The sequence below is a fragment of the Balaenoptera acutorostrata genome, chromosome 16 (assembly GCF_949987535.1).
Source record: "Balaenoptera acutorostrata chromosome 16, mBalAcu1.1, whole genome shotgun sequence".
NCBI lineage: Eukaryota > Metazoa > Chordata > Mammalia > Artiodactyla > Balaenopteridae > Balaenoptera > Balaenoptera acutorostrata.
Genome location: NC_080079.1, coordinates 173638 through 196148, shown reverse-complemented (window position 1 = coordinate 196148; position 22511 = coordinate 173638). Strand labels below are relative to the sequence as shown.

The 22511-nt window shown below is 52.3% G+C and overlaps 1 protein-coding gene and 1 pseudogene across 1 annotated transcript; both read right to left on the bottom strand.

Annotated features, from left to right (window-relative positions):
- Positions 1-1143: 1143 nt before the first annotated feature.
- Positions 1144-2764, bottom strand: SPRN (shadow of prion protein). Its single transcript, XM_057531125.1, has 2 exons — positions 2513-2764; positions 1144-1693 (listed from the first exon to the last, which is right to left on the bottom strand). Exon 2 carries the CDS (start codon positions 1675-1677, stop codon positions 1231-1233), a length of 447 nt encoding a protein of 148 aa, XP_057387108.1. The 5' UTR covers positions 1678-1693; positions 2513-2764; the 3' UTR covers positions 1144-1230.
- Positions 2340-18200, bottom strand: LOC103016395 (uncharacterized; annotated as a pseudogene).
- Between the last annotated feature and the right edge of the window lie 4311 nt (positions 18201-22511).

The following is a 22511-nucleotide window of genomic DNA, read 5'->3' as shown; positions in this document are numbered from 1 at the left end:
GATGAAAGGCTGGCCTTCCGCGCGGGTGTTGGGTGCCAGCGGCAAACCCTTGTCAGGACGCGCCCTGTGGTTTCTTCAGAGGCCGCTCTGGCCTCGTTGTGACAGCCCTCGGGGTGTGGCGGAAGCTCAGCTTCTCCTGGGCTTTCTTCTGCTGGACAGGTGCCCTCACATCTGGTGGTACTTGCTGGGTGCTGGGCCCTGCCTTGTGGCCATGCCGGCCGTGGGTCTGACTGGAGCCCCGGCTCCTCCGGTCCACCTCGCCCTCAGCTTCCGAGGGGCTGCCTGCCACAGCTGCCGTCCCCGAGTGCAGGCGGGGCTCTTATCCCGGAACGTGGACCTGGAGCTCAGAGCGAATGGAACGCTCTTGAAGTTTAAACAGATTTTTTTTTTTCTTCCAAAATAGGTCCAAGAAGAGTTATGTGACTTGTTTCAAGTCAGAGCAAAGTGGCTTTAAGGGAGCCCCTGGTGGCGGGTCTCGCAAAGCGTCTGCCCAGAGGGGGACATGGGCCCTGGGCCCGAGGGCAGGGGCAAGGCGTGGGCAGTTCCTGTGGGCGAGGGTATCCTGGGAGCCATCTGGAGAACCACGGGGCCACGTCTGGGCTCACTAATCCACAGATGTGGCCCCCCTCCTTTCTGGACAGGCAGGCAGCACACTGCAGCCTGCGAGGGAAACCTCTCCTCTCCCCCGAATCCTCAAGGCCTTTGGTCCACTGGGGCTGTTTCTGGGGGCGAGGCCACCACGTCCTCAGGGCTGTGGGAGAGCCAGCCCAGCCTGAGGGCCCACCTCTCTGCCTGGTGGTCGGCACTGTCCACACTGCTCAAGTGTCCAGGTGGGGTCAGGGGAGCTCGAGTGGCCTGAACAGCTTGTAGAGTGGGGGTCAGCTGGCCAGGACGGTGCAGGAGCCTCAGGACACCTGCCTTTCTGGCTGCGGAGGACCCTCACCTCCAAGGGGCAGGCAGGGCATCCTGGAGCTGGTGGGCCACTGGGCCCCTGGTAGGGTGGGAGGTGCGGAGGCTGGGGAGGGGATCAGGCAGGAGGGGGAACAGGAGGTGCCTCTGGGTCACAGGAGGAGAGGCTGCTGGACTGTCGGGAGTTGGCCACGCAGCTCCTCTGGGCTCAGAGGCCTTGGACAGTGGAGGCAAGGGGCGCTCAGTGCTGGGCAGCCTCTGCCGTGGCCCGCGGGGCGGGCGTGGGCTGGGGGCAAATCTGGCCCCCGAGCCCAGCCCGGCCTAGGGCCGCAGCAGCCCCAGGGCGCCCAGGGCGCCGCCCAGCAGCAGGCAGAGGTGAGGGTCGCCCGTGGGCCCCGCACCCGAAGTCCACGCCCGGTAGCTGTAGACGCTTCGGTTCGTTCCGTTGCCACCGGGTGCGCCGTCCTCGTCGTCCTCCGGGCCATGCTCCCAGGGCCCCGCGGCCCTCCTCCAGCTCGAGCCCGCCGCCAGGCCTGCGGCTGCCCCCGCCGCTGCCCCTGCCGCCGCTCCTGCGGCCACGCGCAGCGAGGAGCCGGCGTAGCGGGGCGCAGGCCTCACGCGCACCCTCGAGGCCCCGCGCGCGCCCCCGCGCAGCCCACCCCGGGCGCTGCCGCGAGCCCCGCCACGGCCGCCCTTGGCCGCGCCGCTGTCGCAGAGGAAGGTGGCCGCTAGCAGCAGAGCCCAGCACGCGGCGGCAGTCCAGTTCATCTTCGTGGAGCGAAACCTGCGGGAGGACGGAGGAAGGGACCTCAGCTTCCGCGAGACCCAGGGCGCCCGGGGCCTGGGGACAGGGGCTCAGCATTTGGTGGTACATGGGGCCCCAGCACCTTGGAGCACTACCCGCCCAGGCTGGCGTGGGCTGAGAGACAGGGGTTTTAATGCCGGAGGATTAGGGACTCAGGCCTGGGGAGGGCGTGGGCTCTTGCTCAGTAACTGGGAAGGGGCGGGAGGGGGTGAGAGGGTTCTGCACCTGCGGGTTATTCTGCACTTGGGGGGGGGGTGGAGTGGGGGCAAAGAATGGGCGGTGGTGAGCATCCTCCGGTGGGCGGGGGGCGCTCAGGCCTGGGGAGGGGGCTCCGTATTCTGGGCTGCTCTGGAAGGGCCGACTCAGGCCTCCAGGGCTCGGCAGGACCGGAGGCCACCCTGGGGTCTCAGGGACCGAGGGCCCCCAAGGAAGCAGATCGGGGTCTGGAGAACGGACCAACGGTGAGACTCGGCCCGGCCCTCCCGGCCCCTTCCAGGGCTGCGCGGGGCCAGAGCCGGTTCAGGCCTCGCGGGCTGGTCACACTGTGCGGACCCCGCCCCACCGCCGCAGGCCCGGACCCAGCTTAGGGTCGCCTCCCGCCCGCTTCTGCCTCGCGCTCCACCCCTCACCCACCGCCTGGCTCAGCTGCTGGGCCGGGGCACCGGGACGCGACCACCTGCCGGCGGCTCCACCCTCCGCCCGGGCCCTGTCGGCCCCTCGCTGCGTCTTCATTTCTAGCCCGGCGGGCGCCAGTCCCAGCCTCCCGGTGCGCGCCCACATTCCGCCGCCCGGCCTTACCAGCCACGGGCCTCGCTCGGAACCGCGGCGGCCGCTCCAGGGACCGCTGCCGAGCGGGAAGGAAGGAGCTGCGGCGGAGACTGCACGGGGCGCCGAGCGCCAAGCGCCGACCGCGGAGCCTGGCTTTTGCGTGAGGCCTCCGCCCTAGACTTGGGGGTGGGCAGACGCCGAGGCGCATCCCCCGGGAGACGGAAGGGAGGAGATAAAGGCAGGCGCTCGGAGGCGCAGCCCCTCTCGCTGCCCAGCACCCCGTCCTAGCGGCCCCCGTCCTCTCTCCCCGCCCCCCGCCCCCCCCCCCCCCGCAACCCCGTCCTGTCTGTCGACAGGACAGTCTGCCCCGCTGTCTTCAGCGCCCAGTGCGCACACCGCCACCTTCCCACACTCCATCCCACCCCACCCGCCCCAAACCCTAACCTCTCCCACCCCACCCTCTCCGGTTCCTCATTTCCATCCTTCCCGGGGTGGGTGTGTCCCAGACACAGGGACCACAGAACGCGACGTCGGACCCTGAGCTCCTGGCCGCGGTGCACAGAGAGGGGAGGACGGCTCTCCAGGGCCCCATGGTGTCCGAGTCTCAGAGGAGCACCCCCTCGTGGGCCCCCCTCCTCCCGCCCTTCAGTGCCCACTGTTCGGGGTCCTCAGGTAGCCCCGCCATCGGTAACCCGACTGCCCAAGCCAGCGGGCCTCCCCAGTCCCGGCCGGACTGGACTCTGGGACCACGTCTGAAATGGTGCTGTCTTGCTTTCCAAGGCTGGTTTGTCCTCTGGAATCTCTTCCCCTCCACCCATGACTCTAGGCCTTCACCCCAGCCACTCCACCTGGGGACACCAGGCCCTCTTGATGGTGTTGGGGGTGGGCACAGGGACCTCCTGAACTTCAGAGGGTTGTTATGTGATTCGATCTCTCAGCTTCCATCAGACCCTCGTGGTCCCTGGAGTCTCAGCACCGCCGCTCCACACGTTCTCCTGGGCAATCTCAGGGCCTGTGGGTTTCAAATGCCACCTGGGCCAGAGGGGCAGCGGCCGAGGAGAGAGCCTCCCGCCCAGCCTCAGGGATCGGGCTGCTGTGGTGACGGATGGTGGGAGGGGTGGGGACGGCAATGGGGGTTCGTCCAAGGTTTGCATTCTCAGGTCGAGCCCCCCCTCCCCCGGTCCTAGGCACAGAACGGCCCCCAGCGTGTTGCTCACCCCAAGGAAACAAGGGCGTTTCTCTGACGGGGTCAGGAAGCGCCTGGAAGCCCCGGCGCGGTGTGGGGCCTGCTGGGGACAGCTGCCGCTTTGGCCTCTCAGCGTCCTTTCCCTGTTCCGGTCAAAGCATCCACGTGTGTGCCCTGGGGAGCCAGCCCTCTCTTATGCTCGGCCCATGGGGGTCTGACTGTGACTGCCCCCTCCCCTGGTCTGGTGAGGGGATGCGGCATGCCCTGTGGCTCTTCCTGGCCACGTGGGCCTGCTTCCCAGTGTAGGGCTCCTGGCCGTGCTCTGAGCTGCTGAGAGAGGCCGCTCTCCTTCCGCGGGAGGCTGAGCCTGGAGCCGTTGCATGCGAGGACCCGTCACCCGCGTGGAGCCTTCGCATGGGGCCCGAGGGCAGGTGAGGCGGGCCCTGTGCCCCCTCGACCTCCCGGGTCAGGCAGCGCCACAGCTGACGCCGTGGACCTTCTCTGGATGAGTGCTTTCCGTCACCTGCACTTAGAGGGTCCCCAGCCCGATGGCCCGTCCCTGCCGCCTCATTCTCAAGGGTCCGCCGAACACAGGGAACTTCCAGGCAGCCTTCCCGCCGCTTCGTTTTAAAGTATGAACAGCAAACAGCGTTTATCAGGCATTCGAAGACAGAAAGTCTGCAACACAACAGAGAAAGACCAAGGTAAAGAAATGGGGGGAAAAAAGAAGGCTCAAGAAGTTTGAGGAATTAGAAGAAAACCTAAGAAACAAACAAAAAATACTCCAATTCATAGGCTCAGAAAAGCTGGGGGGGATGCTATTTATATCAGAACAGGATGCTGTGACAGAGGCCGAGGCTAAGAAAGAACCTCTGAAAAGCAACCAGGAGAATTGCATTATAAAGTTAAGGAAATTTCTCCGGATGAACAGCAAACAGATGGCAACTATGAGAGAAAGGGCACAGTTTTGGGCTCTGAGTCTGACAGGTAGTTGTTCGGAGGAGAGAGAAGGAGAACCAAGGGCACCACGTAGGAAGAGCCACGGGTTGAGGCTTAATTAACCCTTTTATGAGACCCTAAACCTGTTCTCTTAAAATATATAAGGGAAGCACAGAAAAATATTTAGACTATTTTATGTTTAAATATCAACATGAAAAATCTAAATAAAATATTAGCCACTGAGCCCAACAGTACATCAAAAGCAGGTCAGCACCACTTGGGTCCAGGCGGTTTCAACATTGTCGAGTACGTGGACGTACTTTACTCACTGCTGCACCAAGGGAGAAGAACGCTCACGATTTTCTCAGAAGGAGAAGACAAAGCATTTCATTTCTTAATTTTGTTTTTTGTTTTTTGGGGTGTTTTTTGCATGTGAAAATGTATTACTATCGTGCCGTCACCATCAAAACTTACGATCTTGGTCCTTTCTTCTAACCTTTGCATTAAGGCCAAAAGAGAGACATTGGCTACTTTGACGACCTACAAGACGACTCCGGGAATGTCACCAACAGCATGACCTTTGCGACCAAATCCAGCAACCAGAACTTCATCATTTTCCTCAATAAAGTTCAAACAACCATCACTGGGTACAAAGGCTGTGATTTTTCGGCCATTCTTCATTAACTGAAGTCCAGCACTTCGATGGTGACGGTGCTGGAGCAGCAGAGCTGCAGCAGGGGTGAGATGTCACAGAAGAAGTTGTTGAGGACGTTGGGGCCTCAGAGCCTGAGGCAGGAGGTGAGAGCCGTGGACACAAAGGAGACCAGGAAGCCACCCAGCCAGGCGCTGAGGGCCAGACTCAGCAGAGCCTCGAGTCCATGATGGCCGGCTAGTGCAGCAGGTGACAGATGGCCAGGTACCGGTCACAGGCCATGGTGGCCAGGAGCAAGCACTCAGAGGAGCCAAGGGAGAGGAAGAGGAACAGCTGGGTGAGGCAGCCTGAGAAGGAGATGGTCCTCGCTGAGACCAGGAGGCCAGCCAGCAGCTTGGGGATGGTGACCGAGGTGTAGAGGGTCTCCAGCACCGACAGGTTGGCCAGGAAGTAGTACATGGGTGTGTGCAGTGGACGGCTGGCTCTGATGGTCACCACGATGACCAGGTTCTCCAGGACAGTCACCATGTAGATCGTGAAGAATGACCCGAGCAGCAGTTCCTGAAGGTGGCACAGCTCAGGGAAGCCCAGCAGGATGACATCTGTCACCAAAGCCTCAGTGGAGTTGGTGGAGTCTCTCATAGCCCTCCCTGGCAGGGGCGTCACTTCTGAGTACCCTGAACAGCGGAGAGATGCAGGTGTGATGTGTGCTGGGCAGGGGGCCGGGTCGTGAGAGCTGCATGGGGGCACTGTAACCCTTCTCAAAGCTGCTGCAGCGCTGACCCCCTCTCAGCCCAGCACGCACCTCGCCCCGAGCCAACACCTGGCAAGGGGGCCTCGGCGCCTGCACACCAGTGCGCGCAGACACACCTCTTACCTCCACACTCATGTGGATGCTCTCAGGTGCGTACTGTTCCCTGTGTGAGCACCAGGTACACGGACAGGCGTGGGAGTGCGTGTGCCCGTGCACACACACACACACACACAGGTGCACTCCTGCACACCCCCCCAGGTACATGCACACACACTCACACGCAGGTGTATGTGTGCACAGAGCAGGAGAGAAGACCCGTTCTGCCTGCCTGGTGTGCCGTCTTAGGCTGTGCGTCTGGGCTCGTCCCTGGCCTCCTCCGCGTGGGCCCCCAGGGACGGCTGCTCCACGCTGCTCTCTGGCCGGGGCCCCTCACGCCTCCGGAAGGACAGCACTTCCATCAGATGGCCAGCGGCTCCCCAGGGGTGAGCAAAACCTGGGCCAGGGGTTTGCAGGGCTGGGGGTGGGGCGGGAGGGTTCACCCCCACTTTTGGTGTCCCCACGTGACTCTCCCTGAAGCGGCCTGAGGTCTTTATCCTGTGTTTTCTGAACATCAAAGTGGCCTTTGGGGGATGGTGGACTTGGTCCACTCAGAGCCTTTCAAGGGCCGCGCAGTTGGGGACTTTTGTGCCAGGACGCCCAGGAGTCGGGTGTCTGATGGATGGGCGAGCGGCAGGGAGGTGTGGCGGGCTGGGGCAGAGCCGGCGAGTGCTCCCCACTGGTGGGCGAGGGGCTCCTGGGGCCTCAGCTCCTCTCCAGCCCCTCCCCCACTCTGCGAGGTCGGGGTCTGTCCAGCAGGACCAGGGGCCGCGCTGGAGGTGGAGGGCGATTCCTGCCGGCAGGTGTACTTCTTGGGTGACCCTCAGCCGGTTCCTCCTACGTTTACCTTCCCTGCGCCGGGGCTGAGCTGGCGGCTGCTCCTGGCTCACCGCGAAGGGGCTCGGAGACCCCCACTGATAGCGCCCGGTGCCCAGCCCCATGGGGAGGGGCTGCAGGAGGGCTCAGAGCTGGTGGGGGGTGCAGAGGCACTGAGGACTGTGCCCCAATCCCTGGCGATGTGAGACCCGTCAGCGATGCGGCAGAAGAGGCTGGGCCTGAGAAGGGGCTGCAGAACCGGGGTTGGTGGGCCAGCTTGGACACAGGGCATCAGGGCTGGGGGTTCCAGGAGCCCATGCCCTGCTGTCTATGCTGTGCAACTTGGTGGCAGGTGTTGGGGGCACCCAGAAGGTGCTGCCCTCGTAACAGCCCCAGGCCCTTTGCCTCAAGACCAAGGTCACTGCCAACCCACCCGACCCCTCCTCTCGCAGAAGGTCTCCAGGGAGAGTCTAGGGGAAGTGCCGCATCTCACTGGGTCCTGCTGCCTCAGGGCGGAGGTGGCTTTTACGGGGCTCATTAGAGGCCTTGCCCCCCAGCCCTGTCTTCCGGAGGACGCTAACTGCAAATTCTCACCGCAGGGGGACTCTCAGGGTCCATGGCGGGACTGTGAGGAGGGATATGATGTAAGGGGGGGGGGGCGTCCCGCCTTCCCCATGGGACACATAGAGCCTGGCCTGTTACCTGCCCTCCAGGTTCCCTGGCCCTGGTGACGCCTGAGACCAGCTCCCAGTCCCAAGGCCCTTCCCTGAGGTCCAAAGGGGAGGGGCTGCTTCCCGAGAGCATTCGTTCTATTTCTTCTCCGTGCAGAGCATTTATTTATTCGTTTGTATAAAATAAGGTAAGGGACTCTTGTAAACCTGCTCTCCACTCAAGACCTACACAGTGGCTAATAAGTGACCTTAGTTCCTCCCCTCTGCCACCCCTCCTTCCCTCTCAGAGCGGCCACTCGCAGGGGTTCCCCTGCTGCCTAAAGCATTTTAATTATAGATAACACACTGCTTAGTTTTGCTCGTATTCAAACGTCATAACAAAGGGTGTCATGCTACATGCTGTCTTCTGGGTCTTGCTTTTTTTGTTGCTAAGATTCTTACTCTTTTTGGTAGCTGTACTGCATTCATTCTGACACCTGTGCAGTAACATTCTATCGTGTCTGCCTCATGATTCGTGAATTTGTTCTTTGTGCACAGCTCCTGAGAGCTGGGTGCCAGTGTTTCTCTTGCAGCTACCCCTACGAATGCGAGTGCTGGGGCTGAACTTCACACGCAACTGCAAGAAAATGCCAAGTTCTTTCCTCAAAGTGGCTGTAGTGATTACACTCCTACCATTGAACTACATCCTCTCCAACAGATGGTGTGGTGGATTTCCTAATATTTGCCAATTTAGAGGGTAAAAATAGCATCTCACTGTGAATTGTCTTTCCCTGCTTCTCTTGATACGGTTAATGTCAGTTAGTGTTTCTGCTTCTGTGAGATGCCTCTGTGTGTGTGTGTGTGTGTGTGTGTGTGTGTGTGTCTTTTGCCCGTTTCTCTCCATGGTGCCACCTTTTACTTATTGATTTGCAGGAGTTCTCTTCATATCCTTTTCTAAATTTCTTTATTGAGGTGTAATTTACACAGAGAAGTGCACAGACCTTAAGTGTTAAGTTTGATGAGTTTTGACGAATGCACACATGCATGGAACCTGCACCTCATCAAGATACAAACTTCCTTCATGCCAGAAGCATGCCCCTTCCCAGTTAACCCTCAATCCCCCACTTCGAGGCAACCACTGTTCTGATTCTTTTCTTCATAGATTAATTCTGTTTTTTTCTAGAATGTAAGAGAAACAGAACCACCCAATATCCCCTCTTTTGTCTCTGGCTTCTGTCAGCATGTTTTTGAGGTATGTCCAGGGTGTCTGTGCCTGTTCCATTATATAGATAGACCATGGTTGTCTGGAAGAGTGTTATTTAATTTCCAAATATTTGGAGATTTTCTGGAGATATTTCTCCAGATATTTTAATTTCATTGTAATCAGAGAGCATACTTTGCATAATTTTGAATCTTTTAGAGTTTGAGATTTATTTTATGCTCTAGAATATGGGCCTGTATTGGTAAGTGATCTGTGTTCATGGGTCTATTTCTGGATTCTGTTCTGTTCCATTTGTCTCTAAGTTTGTCCTCTCTCTGATACCGCACTGCCTTGATTACGACAGCTTTATAGGCTTGAAACCAGCTGATGTGAGTGCTCTGACTGTTCTTGTTCTTCAAAGTAGCTTTGTGACTCTTTTAGTTCCTTAGCTTTTCCATAAATTTTAGATTCAGCTACTTGATTTCTATGAAAAAAATTCTGTTGTAATTTTTACTGGAATTGCATTGAATCTAGATCAGTTTGGTGAGAATGAACATCTTTACAATATTGAATCTTCCAATCCATGAACATGGTCTATCTCTTCATTTTTTGGTTCATCTTTGATTCACTTCATTAGTGTTTTTAAATTTTTACCATGTTTTGCAAATATCTTTCCCCAGTTTATAGCTTTTCTCAGTTCCTTTAAGATGTCTTTTGATGAACAAAAGTTCTTAATTTTTCAGTTATTTTAGAACAGTTTTAGATTTACAGAAACGTTGCAAATTTAGTACAGACAGTTCCCATACACCCCATACCCAATTTCCCCTAATGCTAATATCTTACATTAGTGTGGGGTACGTTTGTTACAATTCATGAACCAATATTGATACATTATTATCAACTAAAGTCCATACTTTAGTTGGATTTCCTTAGTTTTTTTTTTTTAACACCTTTATTGGAGTATAATTGCTTTACAATGGTGTGTTAGTTTCTGCTTTATAACAAAGTGAATCAGCTATACATATACATATATCCCCATATGTCCTCCCTCTTGCGTCTCCCTCCCACCCTCACTATCCCACCCCTCTAGGTGGTCACAAAGGACCAAGCTGATCTCCCTGTGCTATGTGGCTGCTTCCCACTAGTTATTTATTTTACACTTGGTAGTATTTATAAGTCCATGCCACTCTCTCACTTCGTCCCAGTTTACCCTTCCCCCTCCCCATGTCCTCAAGTCTATTCTCTACATCTGCGTCTTTATTCCTGTCCTGCCCCTAGGTTCTTCAGAACCATTTTTTTTTTTTTAGATTCCATATATATGTGTTAGCATATGGTATTTGTTTTTCTCTTTCTGACTTACTTCACTCTGTATGACAGGCTCTAAGTCCATCCACCTCACTACAAATAACTCAGTTTCGTTTCTTTTTATGGTTGAGTAATATTCCACTGTATATATGTGCCACATCTTGTTTATCCAATCATCTGTTGATGGACATTTAGGTTGCTTCCATGACCTGACTATTGTAAATCAAACTGCAATGAGCATTGGGGCACATGTGTCTTTTTGAATTATGGTTTTCTCTGGGTATATGCCCAGTAGTGGGATTGCTGGCTTGTATGGTAATTCTTTTTTTTTTTTTTTAACATCTTTATTGGAGTATAATTGCTTTACAATGGTGTGTTAGTTTCTGCTTTATAACAAAGTGAATCAGTTATACATATACATATGTTCCCATATCTCTTCCCTCTTGAGTCTCCCTCCCTTCCACCCTCCCTATCCCACCCCTCTAGGTGGTCACAAAGCACCGAGCTGATCTCCCTATGCTATGCGGCTGCTTCCCACTAGCTATCTATTTTACGTTTGGTGGTGTATATATGTCCATGCCACTCTCTCACTTTGTCCCAGCTTACCCTTCCCCCCCCCCCATATCCTCAAGTCTATTCTCTAGTAGGTCTGTGTCTTTATTCCCGTCTTGCCCCTAGGTTCTTCATGACCTTTTTTTTTTTTCTTTCTTAGATTCCATATATATGTGTTAGCATACAGTATTTGTTTTTCTCTTTCTAACTTACTTCACTCTGTATGACAGACTCTAGGTCCATCCACCTCACTACAAATAAGTCAATTTCGTTTCTTTTTATGGCTGAGTAATATTCCACTGTATATATGTGCCACATCTTCTTTATCCATTCATCTGTTGATGGACACTTAGGTTGCTTCCATGTCCTGGTTATTGTAAATAGAGCTGCAATGAACATTTTGGTACATGACTCTTTTTGAATTATGGTTTTCTCAGGGTATATGCCCAGTAGTGGGATTGCTGGGTTGTTTGGTAGTTCCATTTTTAGTTTTTTAAGGAAACTCCATACTGTTCTCCATAGTGGCTGTATCAATTTACATTCCCACCAACACTGCAAGAATGTTCCCTTTTCTCCACACCCTCTCCAGCATTTATTGTTTCTAGATTTTTTGATGATGGCCATTCTGACCTGTGTGAGGTGATATCTCATTGTAGTTTTGATTTGCATTTCTCTAATGATTAAAGATGTTGAGCATTCTTTCATCTGTTTGTTGGCAATCTGTATATCTTCTTTGGAGAAATGTCTATTTAGGTCTTCTGCCCATTTTTGGATTGGGTTGTTTGTTTTTTTGATGTTGAGCTGCATGAGCTGCTTGTAAATTTTGGAGATTAATCCTTTGTCAGTTGCTTCATTTGCAAATATTTTCTCCCATTCTGAGGGTTGTCTTTTGGTCTTGTTTATGGTTTCCTTTGCTGTGCAAAAGCTTTTAGGCTTTTGTTTATTTTTGTTTTTATTTCCATTTCTCTAGGAGGTGGGTCAAAAAGGATCTTGCTGTGATTTATGTCATAGAGTGTTCTGCCTATGTTTTCCTCTAAGAGTTTGATAGTGTCTGGCCTTACATTTAGGTCTTTAATCCATTTTGAGTTTATTTTTGTGTATGGTGTTAGGGAGTGTTCTAATTTCATTCTTTTACATGTAGCTGTCCAGTTTTCCCAGCACTGCTTATTGAAGAGACTGTCTTTTCTCCATTGTATATCCTTGTCTCCTTTGTCATAGATTAGTTGACCATAGGTGCATGGGTTTATCTTTGGGCTTTCTATCCTGTTCCATTGATCTATATTTCTGTTTTTGTGCCAGTACCATATTGCCTTGATTATTATAGTTTTGTAGTATAGTCTGAAGTCAGGGAGTCTGATTCCTCCAGCTCCATTTTTTTCCCTCAAAATTGCTTTGGCTATTCAGGGTCTTTTTTGTCTCCATACAAATTTTAAGATTTTTTGTTCCAGTTCTGTAAAAAATGCCATTGGTGATTTGATAGGGATTGCATTGAATCTGTAGATTGCTTTGGGTAGTATAGTCATTTTCACAATATTGATTCTTCCAATCCAAGAACATGGTATATCTCTCCATCTGTTTCTGTCATCTTTGATTTCTTTCATCAGTGTCTTATAGTTTTCTGAGTACAGGTCTTTGTCTCCTTAGGTAGGTTTATTCCTAGGTATTTCATCCTTTTTTTTTTTTTTTTAAACATCTTTATTGGAGTATAATTGCTTTACAATGGTGTGTTAGTTAGTGCTATATAACAAAGTGAATCAGCTATACATATACATATATCCCCATATCTCCTCCCTCTTGTGTCTCCCTCCCACCCTCCCTATCCCACCCCTCTAGGTGGTCACAAAGGACCGAGCTGATCTCCCTGTGCTATGTGGCTGCTTTTGGGTTTGTTTTTGCAGGTCCTTTCCTTCTCTTGTGTTTCCCACTTAGAGAAGTTCTTTTTAGCATTCATTGTAGAGCTGGTTTGGTGGTGCTGAATTCTCTTAGCTTTTGCTTGTCTATGAAGCTTTTGGTTTCTCTGTCGAATCTGAATGAGATCCTTGCCGGGTAGAGTAATCTTGGTTGTAGATTCTTCCCTTTCATCACTTTAAATATATCATGCCACTCCCTTCTGGCTTGTAGAGTGTCTGCTGAGAAATCAGCTGTTAACCTTATGGGAGTTCCCTTGTATGTTATTTGTTGTTTTTCCCTTGTTGCTTTTAATAATTTTTCTTTGTCTTTAATTTTTATCAATTTGATTACTATGTGTCTCAGTGTGTTTCTCTTTGGGTTTATCCTGCCTGGGACTCTCTGTGCTTCCTGGACTTGGGTGGCTGTTTCCTTTCCCATGTTAGGGAATTTTTTGACTATAATCTCTCCCAATATTTTCTTGGGTCCTTTCTCTCTCTTTTCTCCTTCTTGGACCCCTGTAATGCAAATGTTGGTGCGTTTAATGTTGTCCCAGAGGTATCTTAGGCTGTCTTCATTTCTTTTCATTCTTTTTCCTTTATTCTATTCTGCGGCAGTGAATTCCACCAAGTCACTTATCATTCTTCTGCCTCAGTTATTCTGCTATTGATTCCTTCTAGTGTATTTTTCATTTCAATTATTGTATTGTTCATCTCTGTTTGTTCTTTAATTCCTCTAGGTCTTTGTTAAACATTTCTTGCATCTTCTCGGTCTTTGCCTCCATTCTTTTTCTGAGGTCCTGGATCATCTTCACTGTCATTATTCTGAATTCTTTTTCTGGAAGGTTGCCTATCTCCACTTCATTTAGTTATTTTTCTGGGGTTTTATCTTTTTCCTTCATCTGGTACATAGTCCTCTGCCTTTTCATTTTGTCTAGCTTTCTGTGAATGTGGTTTTCATTCCACAGGCTGCAGGATTGTAGTTCTTGTTGTTTCTGCTGTCTGCCCTCTGGTAGATGAGGCTATCTAAGAGGCTTGTGCAAGCTTCCTGATGGGAGGGACTGTTTTCACTTTCTTGATAGTGTTCTTTGATGCACAAAAGTTTTTGATTTTTATGAATTCCAATTCATCTATTTTTTTTTCTTTTGTTGCTCTTACTTTTGGTGTTTTATCTAAGAATCCTTTGCCAAATCCAAGGTCATAAAGATTTACTCACATGTTTTCTTTTAAGAGTTTTATGGTTTTAACACATATTTTCATTGTTGATCCATTTTGAGTTAATTTTTATATCTTGTGAGAGGTGGGGGTCTGACTCCATTCTTCTGAAGATGGAGATCCCATTTGTTGAAGAGACTATTCTTTCCCATTGAATGGTCTTGGTACCCTTGTCAAAAATCGACTGACCATAGATGTATGGGTTTACTTCTTGACTATCAAGTCTATTCTGTTGGTCTATACATCTATCCTTATGCGAGCCCACACTGTTTTGGCTACTATAGCTTTGTAAGGTTTGAAATCAGGAAGTGTGAGTCACAAGACTTTGTTCTTTTTCAAGACTGTTTTGGCTATTCGGGGCTATTCCGTATTAGTTTGAGAACCAGCTTTTCCGGTTTTGCAAAAAAGGCCATTAGAATTTTGATAGGGATTGCATTGAGTCAGTAGATCATTTGGAGTAGTATTGCCATGTTAACAATATTAAGTCATCTAATCCATGAGCATGGGATGTCTTTCCTTTTATTTACGCTTTCATTAATTTTTTTCCACACTGTTTTGTAGTCTTCAGTGTACAGTCTTCTTTCGCCTCCTTGGTTAAATTTATTTCTAGATATTTTATTCTTTTGGATACTATCATAAATGCAATTGTTTTCTTAATTTCCATTTTGAATTGTTCATTGCTATTTCAGAAACACAGCTGATTCTGTGTGTTGATTTTGTATTCTGAAACTTTGCTGAATTCATTTATTAATCCTAGTAAGTTTTTGGGTATAGATTCTTTGGGGTTTTCTAATAAAGGATCATGCCATCTGGGAACAGAGGTACTTTTAGTTCTTCCTTCCAAGTTGGGTGCTTTATTTCCTTGCCATTTTACTCTGGCTGGAGCTTACAGCACAGTGCTGAACTGCAGTGTGAAGGCCAGCATCCTCACCTTGCCCTGCTCTTAGCAGTGTTTTACCATCAATGATGATGTCAACCGTTGGTTTTTCATAAGTGCTCTTTATCATGTTGACGAAGTTCTTTTCGATACCTAGTTTCCTGAGTATTTTTTATCATGAAAAGATGGTGAATTTTGTCAGATGGTTTTCCTGTGTTGAGTAGATTATGTGTCCTTACATTCTATTGATGTGGTGTAAATATTGATTTTTGTATGTTGAATCACCCTTGCGTTTCTGGGATAAATCCTGCTGGTCATGGTGTATAACCTTTTAATATGCTATTGGATTTGTTCTTGTGTATTTTGTTGAGGATTTTGCATCTGTATTTGTAGGTGTTAGTGTGTATTTCTTGTGGTGTGTTTTTGTCTGACCTTCTTATCAGGTCATGCTGGCCTCATAGAACACATTAGGAAGTGTCCCCCCTTCTGTTTTTTGGAAGATTTTGAGAAGGATTGATGTTGATTCTTCTTTAGTTGTCTGGTAGAATTAGTGAAGCCATCTATCTGGTCCTGGGCTTTTCTCTGCTGGGAGGAATTGAATTACTGATTCAATTTCTTTACTTATTGTAGGTCTGTTCAGATTTTCTATTTCTTCTTGGGTCAGTGTTTGCACTTGTGTGTCTAGGAAATTGTTCCTCTCATCTAGGTCCTCTAATCTGGCATACCACTGTTCATAGTGCTCCCTTGTTTATTTCTGTAAGGTCAGGAGTGATGTCCCCACTTTCATTTCTGGTTGAGTTAGTTGCATCTCTCTTTTTCCCTTAGTCAGTGTAGCTAAAGGTTTGTCAACTTTGTTGATCTTCTCAAAGAACCAACTTTTGGTTTTGTTGATTCTCTCTATTGTTTTCTGTTCTCTATTTCACGTGTCTACTCGAGTTTCATTATTTTCTCCTTTCCACTGGCTTTGAGTTAGATTTGCTCTTCTTCTTCTGGTTCCTTACTGTGTTTTAATTTTATTGGTTTGAGATTTTTCTTCTTGTAAAACTGTAGGTGTTTATACCTATATATTTCCCTTTAGGCACACTGCTTCTTCTATGTTGTGTTTTCATTTTCAAAGACTTCCATCTTTCACAAAATTTTATATCTGGAGTTTATTACTGTGAATAGTTTGAAGTAGGCACTCACCCCACATCAATTTTCCAATATTTGAACAGTGCTTTCTGTTCTCTGCTATCTGCTCAGCTGCTTCTCTTCTGTGTCAGCATTCTCTAAATGGTTGACTGTGTTTCCCAAGTTCCATTGTAAAATTGTACTTCTGAACAAGTGTTTAAGAAGTGGATGCCCTTTACGCCCAGGCATATCTTTAGTACTAATTCTAATCAGTTTTTGTCTTGAGTCTTTCACTTCTTTGTAAAAGTTGTGATTTTCCAGGCTCAGGTTTCTCAGTGACATTCTTCACCATCTTCTCCACCAGCTGGAGCCTGCCTGACCCTAGGTTTTGTCTTTAATTCCCCGTTGTTCACAAAGGCGATGGGCCTCCCTCCTGCCCTTCTCCCGCTGTCCCTTCCTCCCCGTCCCTACCTGGAAGACGCAGGGGAGACACTGGGCTTGGGGAAGGGAAACGCAGGACCACCCAGCCTGGAAGAAGCCCGGTCTCCTCACCTCCAGCCGTTGCTCGTTCAGCCACAAAGCATCTCGAGGGAGACGTCGGGCTTCAGGCAGCTGGAGGTCACAGAGTGAGGTTCAGACTCTTTGAGGTTCTCAGGCAGAAGATCAGCAGAGTAAGGTGGGCTGGGCCAGGGTTTGGTTCTGCCAGAACCAAGCTCAGAAACTGAGGAGTAAGTGGGGTGTGGGATGACCATGGTCCTGGGTTCCCAGGTGTGAGCCAGGCCACAGGAGCCCAGGTGTGCCCTGGGGCGAGATGGAAGCCTGGCCGTCCTGGGCCCTGGGGGAGATATGGGGGGCCCTGAAGGCGGGCTGGGAGGTGCTCTGTCTGCACTGGCTATCAGAGCCTCCAGCACCCTGGACAGCGTCACCCCCCAGACCACAGAGGATTTTCCTGGCAGGGCCCTGGGTTGCCAGGAGGAGGGCAGATCACGGGAGAACTGATTCTTTAAGGTATGCACACCACACTCTCTGTCACATACAAACACTCACACATCTGACCCCAAGACTCAAGTACAGACGTGGAAACACAGTTATGACACACGGACACCATCTGCACAGTCAGGGACGGGCTGGACGAGACACAGTTATTGACAGACAGTCTTATAAACACACAGGCAGGTCTGCACTGTAAATTACTTCACTTAAAATGAATTTCCCTAAAACTAAACCAAAGCTGAAGCACATGCATACACAAACATACTAATCTGGATAGATTTGCTCACACTAGATTCATATCAGTTACTCTAGTGATCAATATTCTTAATGACTAATAACCTAAAAGACACATTTAAAAACAAGTTACATATGGTTTCAGCACCCTTTGGGTTTAAAACTTATATCATGTGGTTCCCCCTATTTTGCATACTTCAGGGAATGTTCAGGGACTCTCCATTTCCATGGAGGAAGTGGTGGTCCAGTGGCTAAGACTCTGCACTCCCAACGCAGGGGGCCTGGGTTCGATTCCTGGTCAGGGAACTAGATCCCACAGGCCGCAACTAAGTTCGCATGCTGCAACTAAACGATACCGCATGCCACAACTAAGAGCTGGCACAGCCAAATAAAGAAATATTAAAAAAAAATAAAGTTCATGTATCTGGGAATATGTTCAATAGGCACAATATTTCTGGCATCTTTTTAATAGCCACTTTCCAGTTTTATCTACTCTTGAGCATTTCCAGGACGTGGGCACAGCTATTACATATAACCATCACCCTCTCCTGTGGCCCCAATCCCGCTGCATCTGGCTTTGCCCTCCTGCTGCACACCAAGCAGTTACTCCTTTCAGAGAAGGACTGTGGATCTGACAGTGAGAACAGGAGGGCATGATGGGAATGACAGATACGTGGTTTTCTTGAGGCACTTTATCAAGATGTCACCAATGGAAAGAAATGCTGTGTTGCAGAAACTTTCAAAGGGCAGGTGGTGGCATCATTATTTTTGACCCAGGAATCCTTGTCACACGTGGCTTCACAGGAGACACATACAGAACATCACGTTTGCAATCAGACAAATCGGAAGCGGCCCAAACACCCGCCGATGGGATCCTGGTGGAGGGGCGCTCCCCTGGGTGGGGATGTGGACAGAGGCAAGTCGGTGGGCAGGGCTGGAAGCATGGCCTAGGATGATGTGAGCACCTCGGTGTTAAAACAAAACGCATCCATGGAAAATGTTGAGCAAGTTTCTCACCAAAGGGTAACTTCTGGGGGGCGGTATAGCGGGACTTTCACTCTTTATATACTTCTGTGTGGTTCAAATTCCCTAAAAAGAGCATATAGTTATGTATCACTTTGAAAAATGGAACTAATGACCATGAAGTAGTATGGAATTGCAAAATACCAGTTATGACACAGAAGTACTTTTTGTTGCTGTAGGCCACTAGGTTGGCGGTAGTTTCTTCCGCAGCCACAGGAAACTCGTGCATGATCCGATTTCCTGTTCCTCAACTCAGGGCGCCAGAGGGAAGTGGGGCGTGTGGGGCGGGGTGGGGACCCTGGGAGCCAGCTTTGTGCTTGCTTTGGGGCCTGGCAGTGGGGTGCGACCCTCCGGCCCTTTCCTGGTCTTCCCAGCCTCCCCTGTGGACCCCTTCTGCATCTGCAGGATGTCATCGGGTGGTTCTGGCGCCCCGGGGGCTGCATCTAGCCCAGAGGAGCTGCCCCCTCCCTTCCCTGGTGAACGCGGGGTGGCAGAGCCTCGGGCGGCTGCCCCTCCCGCCCCCACCTCAAGGCTGCTCCGGGACCCTCCCTGCCCCCCACTCCAGGGCTCCCACCAAAGCCGCTCTTGTATTGGCAGGCGCCTACCCCCCACAAAGGAGTGTCTGCACACTCTCCCTCTGGCCTCTCTTCCTTAACTCCCCCCCCCCCATTATTACAGGTCACTAGAATGAAAACCCTATGCTTATGGGTCCTCCGCATCTTCCACACTTCCTACGTTCACTCCCGGGGCAGGGGCGGCTGGGAGAGACCAGGATCCCCATCACGGAGAAGAAGGGGCTGGTCCTCAGACCACAGGGGGGCCAGGCCTGCAGAGGACCTCAGGTACCCAGCTCAGCATCCGGGTCGGCCTTTCTGAGAACAACCCTCTGGGCCTTGTCACCTCCTGAGTGGTCTTGTCAGGGGGAAATTACGGATTTGAACTGCCCTTCTTTATCATAAGGAAATTATCAGAAATACAGAAAAAAGCTTTTGCTCAACGTATGTTTGCAAGGGCTTTTAGTTATAATAGGAGGAATGGGAGATCCAGTTGTTAGACCTGGAGCAGTTGAGGGAAGTAACTTCAGTGAGCTTGCGAAGTCGTGGACCGTGCCTGGCGGAAGACGCTACGTAAGAGCACCCTCTTACGTCACACACTCTCATCACACAAAGAGGAGGGGGGACTTTTAGAGGCAGCGGAGAAGTTTATGGTGATGGTTTCACGGATGGACAGGTATCTTCAAACTCATCAAGATGTGTACATTAAACATGCACAGCTTTCCTGTTTGTCAACCATATACCTCAATTAACAAAAAAAGAAACAAGGACTCAGCTGTGTGTCTGTGACGTGAGCCCTAGAAGTGGACAAGTGGGCACACGTGACACGCCGCATCTTCACACTCATCTGTGCGTTGAAAAGCCTTCTTTCTGCACCTTCCAAATTCCTAGAGTGTTAGTAGATTTGGGAAAATAGAGTTTATTGAAGCAAACAGAAAGTGGCCCTCGTGTTTTCCCAGACAAGTGGCAGCGCTGCGTGGGCCACGCTCCCACCCCGGGGAGCCCTGCCACCAACTTTTAATGAGCTCCCAATTAGGGGCCTGTGTGGTGGTGGCCCCGTGGTGGTGCTGGAGTCCCCAGGGCAGTGTGACACTTGAGGCCGAGCGTGGCTGTGGGGGTCGGTGGTCAGTGCACATCCTGGCTGCCAAGGCGCCCGTTGTCCCCAGGGCCCCATCAGGACCCACTCTGGCTGATGCCCACCTGCCAAGTGCTGACGGAACAGGCTGGGGGTGGGGGCACACTCCCGCCACCTCCCAGGACCCCTGCCCCTGGCAGCTGCATCCTTGCCACCAAGGCCCAAGCCTCGCGTGACCACCAGCGCGCAGCCCCGTCCGTGGTGGCCGTGCGCCCGACGCCATGTAGCCGAGGTGCACCGCACACGTGTGCTCCGGAGCCCAGACGGTGGGTCCTCCCGCCTGGCTGACAGCTGCTCCTCCTTCCGGTCACAGCTTCCTCTTGTTCATTCTGGGATGGGGGTCCCCAGCTAAGGGAGCAGCCCCTAAGGGATCCCCACCTAAGGGGATCAGGCAGGAAACAGCCGCCAGCTGGGCTCTTGCTGGAGCAGTTATTCCTGGAAGGCTTGGGCAGTGGTGGGGGTGGGAGCTGTCTGTGGTTTGCCTACCAACCTGTGGGGTGTCATCGCCCGTTTAAAGAGGGGAAACTGAGGCACGGAGCACCTGCCAAGAGCACCCAGTGTCCAGTGTGCCCTGCGAGGGGCTGGGTCCTGCAGCAGACGCAGTTGGCTGCGGGTGAGAAGCGGCTGCCAGGTGGAGCCCAAGGGCAGGAGGCCCCTCAGGGCGCTGGGTGCTGCCTGGGATCACCCTCGGGCCCCTCCCCAGCTCCCAGGGCCAGGCTCTTGCCAGCTGCATAATTGGCAAGAGGGTCCTTGCAGGCCTGAGCCCCAGGGAGGCCAGATGGAGGGCAGAAGTAACCCGAGTGCGAGAGGGCTGGGCTCGGGACTCTCCCTCCTGCTCTCACCGTTGGTGGGTGGGCAGCCGGGGGTCCTGAATCAGGTGCATTTGCTGCCTGGGCTGTGAGCTGGAGTGCCAGCAGCCTTATGTCTGGGCTCCTGGCCAGCACTTCAGCCGACGGCCAGCCGGGCTCAGGGGAGATGTTGCCCTGGAAGAGGTGGGGTGACAGGCATCTGTGGCCACAGTCTGAGTCGAGGACGGCAGCCTGAGGAGCAGGACAACGGCCGGGGAGCCGCTGGCTTCCTTCCTTCAAGGCTGGGGCTGGTCGGCACTGGGCTGGGCCAGTGCGGGTCACCCTGAGTGACCAGAGTCAGGGGTGCATGAGCAGAGCAGTCTTGCAGATTTGGGGCCCAGGCAGTGGGCCGAGGGCAGCACTCGGATCCAGTGTTGGTGGTGGATCAGGGCACCTTCCCCAGCAGCCGAGATCCACCCCCTGGCCACCGCCATGGACGTGCAAGGGGAGCATGAATGTTTTGGCTGCTCCCTGGGGACCCAGAGCAGCCCGTGACCCCTATTCCTCTTGACATGTCTCCAGAGGAGGGGGCAGCGGAAAGCAAGTGGCTCAGCCAATAGGAGACCTTCACAGGCAGGCAGGGTCAGCCGGCCAGACGCAGCTCCCCACCCGGGGGCGTGGCCTCACCTGGAGGGTCCTCGGTGTCCCGCGCTCAGCCTCCTGGTCTCCAGGTGGCTTCAAGGGGGGTGTGTCCTGGAGCCTGCTCAGACCCCAGGTGAGTGACCCCACACCTGCGTCCCCACAAGCTGACCTGCGGGGAGGCTTCCCCCACCCCTCCCCCATGGTGGGCTCGCGGTAGGACCCCCATTTAGTCCCGTCTTCTGAGTCTCAGGGGACCCTTGCAAGACAGGGAGGATTCCGCAGGCTCTGGGTGTCCTCACCATGGGCCCACACACTTGCAGGCACATACACACCCACGCACATACACACGCACACACGTGGGGAAGCAGGCGAGCTGTCATCACCTCCAGGGCACGGGAGTAGCCGTCCACGGGTTCAGAAATTCAGAGCTGCAGGATTCTTAGAGCCCCAGTCAAGGCAGGGCTTGCCAAGGTGTCTTTTACCTTTCTTTCAAACTCTCAGTGATCATCTTCAACACTTTTCTAAACGAGAGGTTTATATGGAGTCAGGGCTGAGAAAAACGGGAGAAAATAGCCCCAATTCCCCAGGGTCAGGACCCGACACCACAGGCAGCCCCTGCATGCAGTACCGTGCTCCCTGCGGGCTGCAGGGGTCTGTGCCCACCTGGGGTCCAGGGGACGGCTGCAAGGAACGCTCTGACCCTCAGGAGACAGCGTCATGGCCGGGGTGGGGGGCACTGTCCTGCCAGGACTCGGCCCATGGTGGGCCCACTCCTGGGACCTGGCAGGGGCTCTGGCCTTTTCTGCACTGCTGCAGATTCTCCTCTGGAGGTTTGCTTTTGTCTAAATGCCCACTGCGTGGCTCTCGGTCCGAGCAGATGTCTGTGGACGTGGCTGGAACACGGGCCATTTTGTTGGGCTCTGATTAAGGACAGCTGCCCTGGCTACACTGTGGGGCTGGGGACGGGGGCACAGCCGAGTGTGTCGAGGCCGTGGCTGGTGTGTTAAGAGTGTGCAGATCATGACCTGCTGGCTGAGGACGCACAGGCACACGGGCTTGGCAGGTGGCTCCCCCAGCGTCCGAGCTCTCACCCTGGGGACGGGAAAACCCGGTGCCTTTTTGATGAAGGCGCAGCCTCAGTACCTCACACAAAGGAAGTAGAGGCCCAGGGTTTATTGCTTACAGACCGCAGAATGAGGGGCAGTGAGCGGGGAGAAGGCCGTCCTCCGTCCAGGTCACCAGGGAGCAGGAGACAGAGCAGGCAGCCGGCACCTGTTAGAAGGCCGTTGGGGCGGAGGCCCCTCCCTTGCGGCTCAACTCCGAGCGGTTATTTTAAAGGTGCCCCGGAAAAGCAAAACGGGACTTGGGCGGGAATCCTGAGCTCCTTCCTGATCTGTGTCCAGACTCCGGTGTGAGCAGGG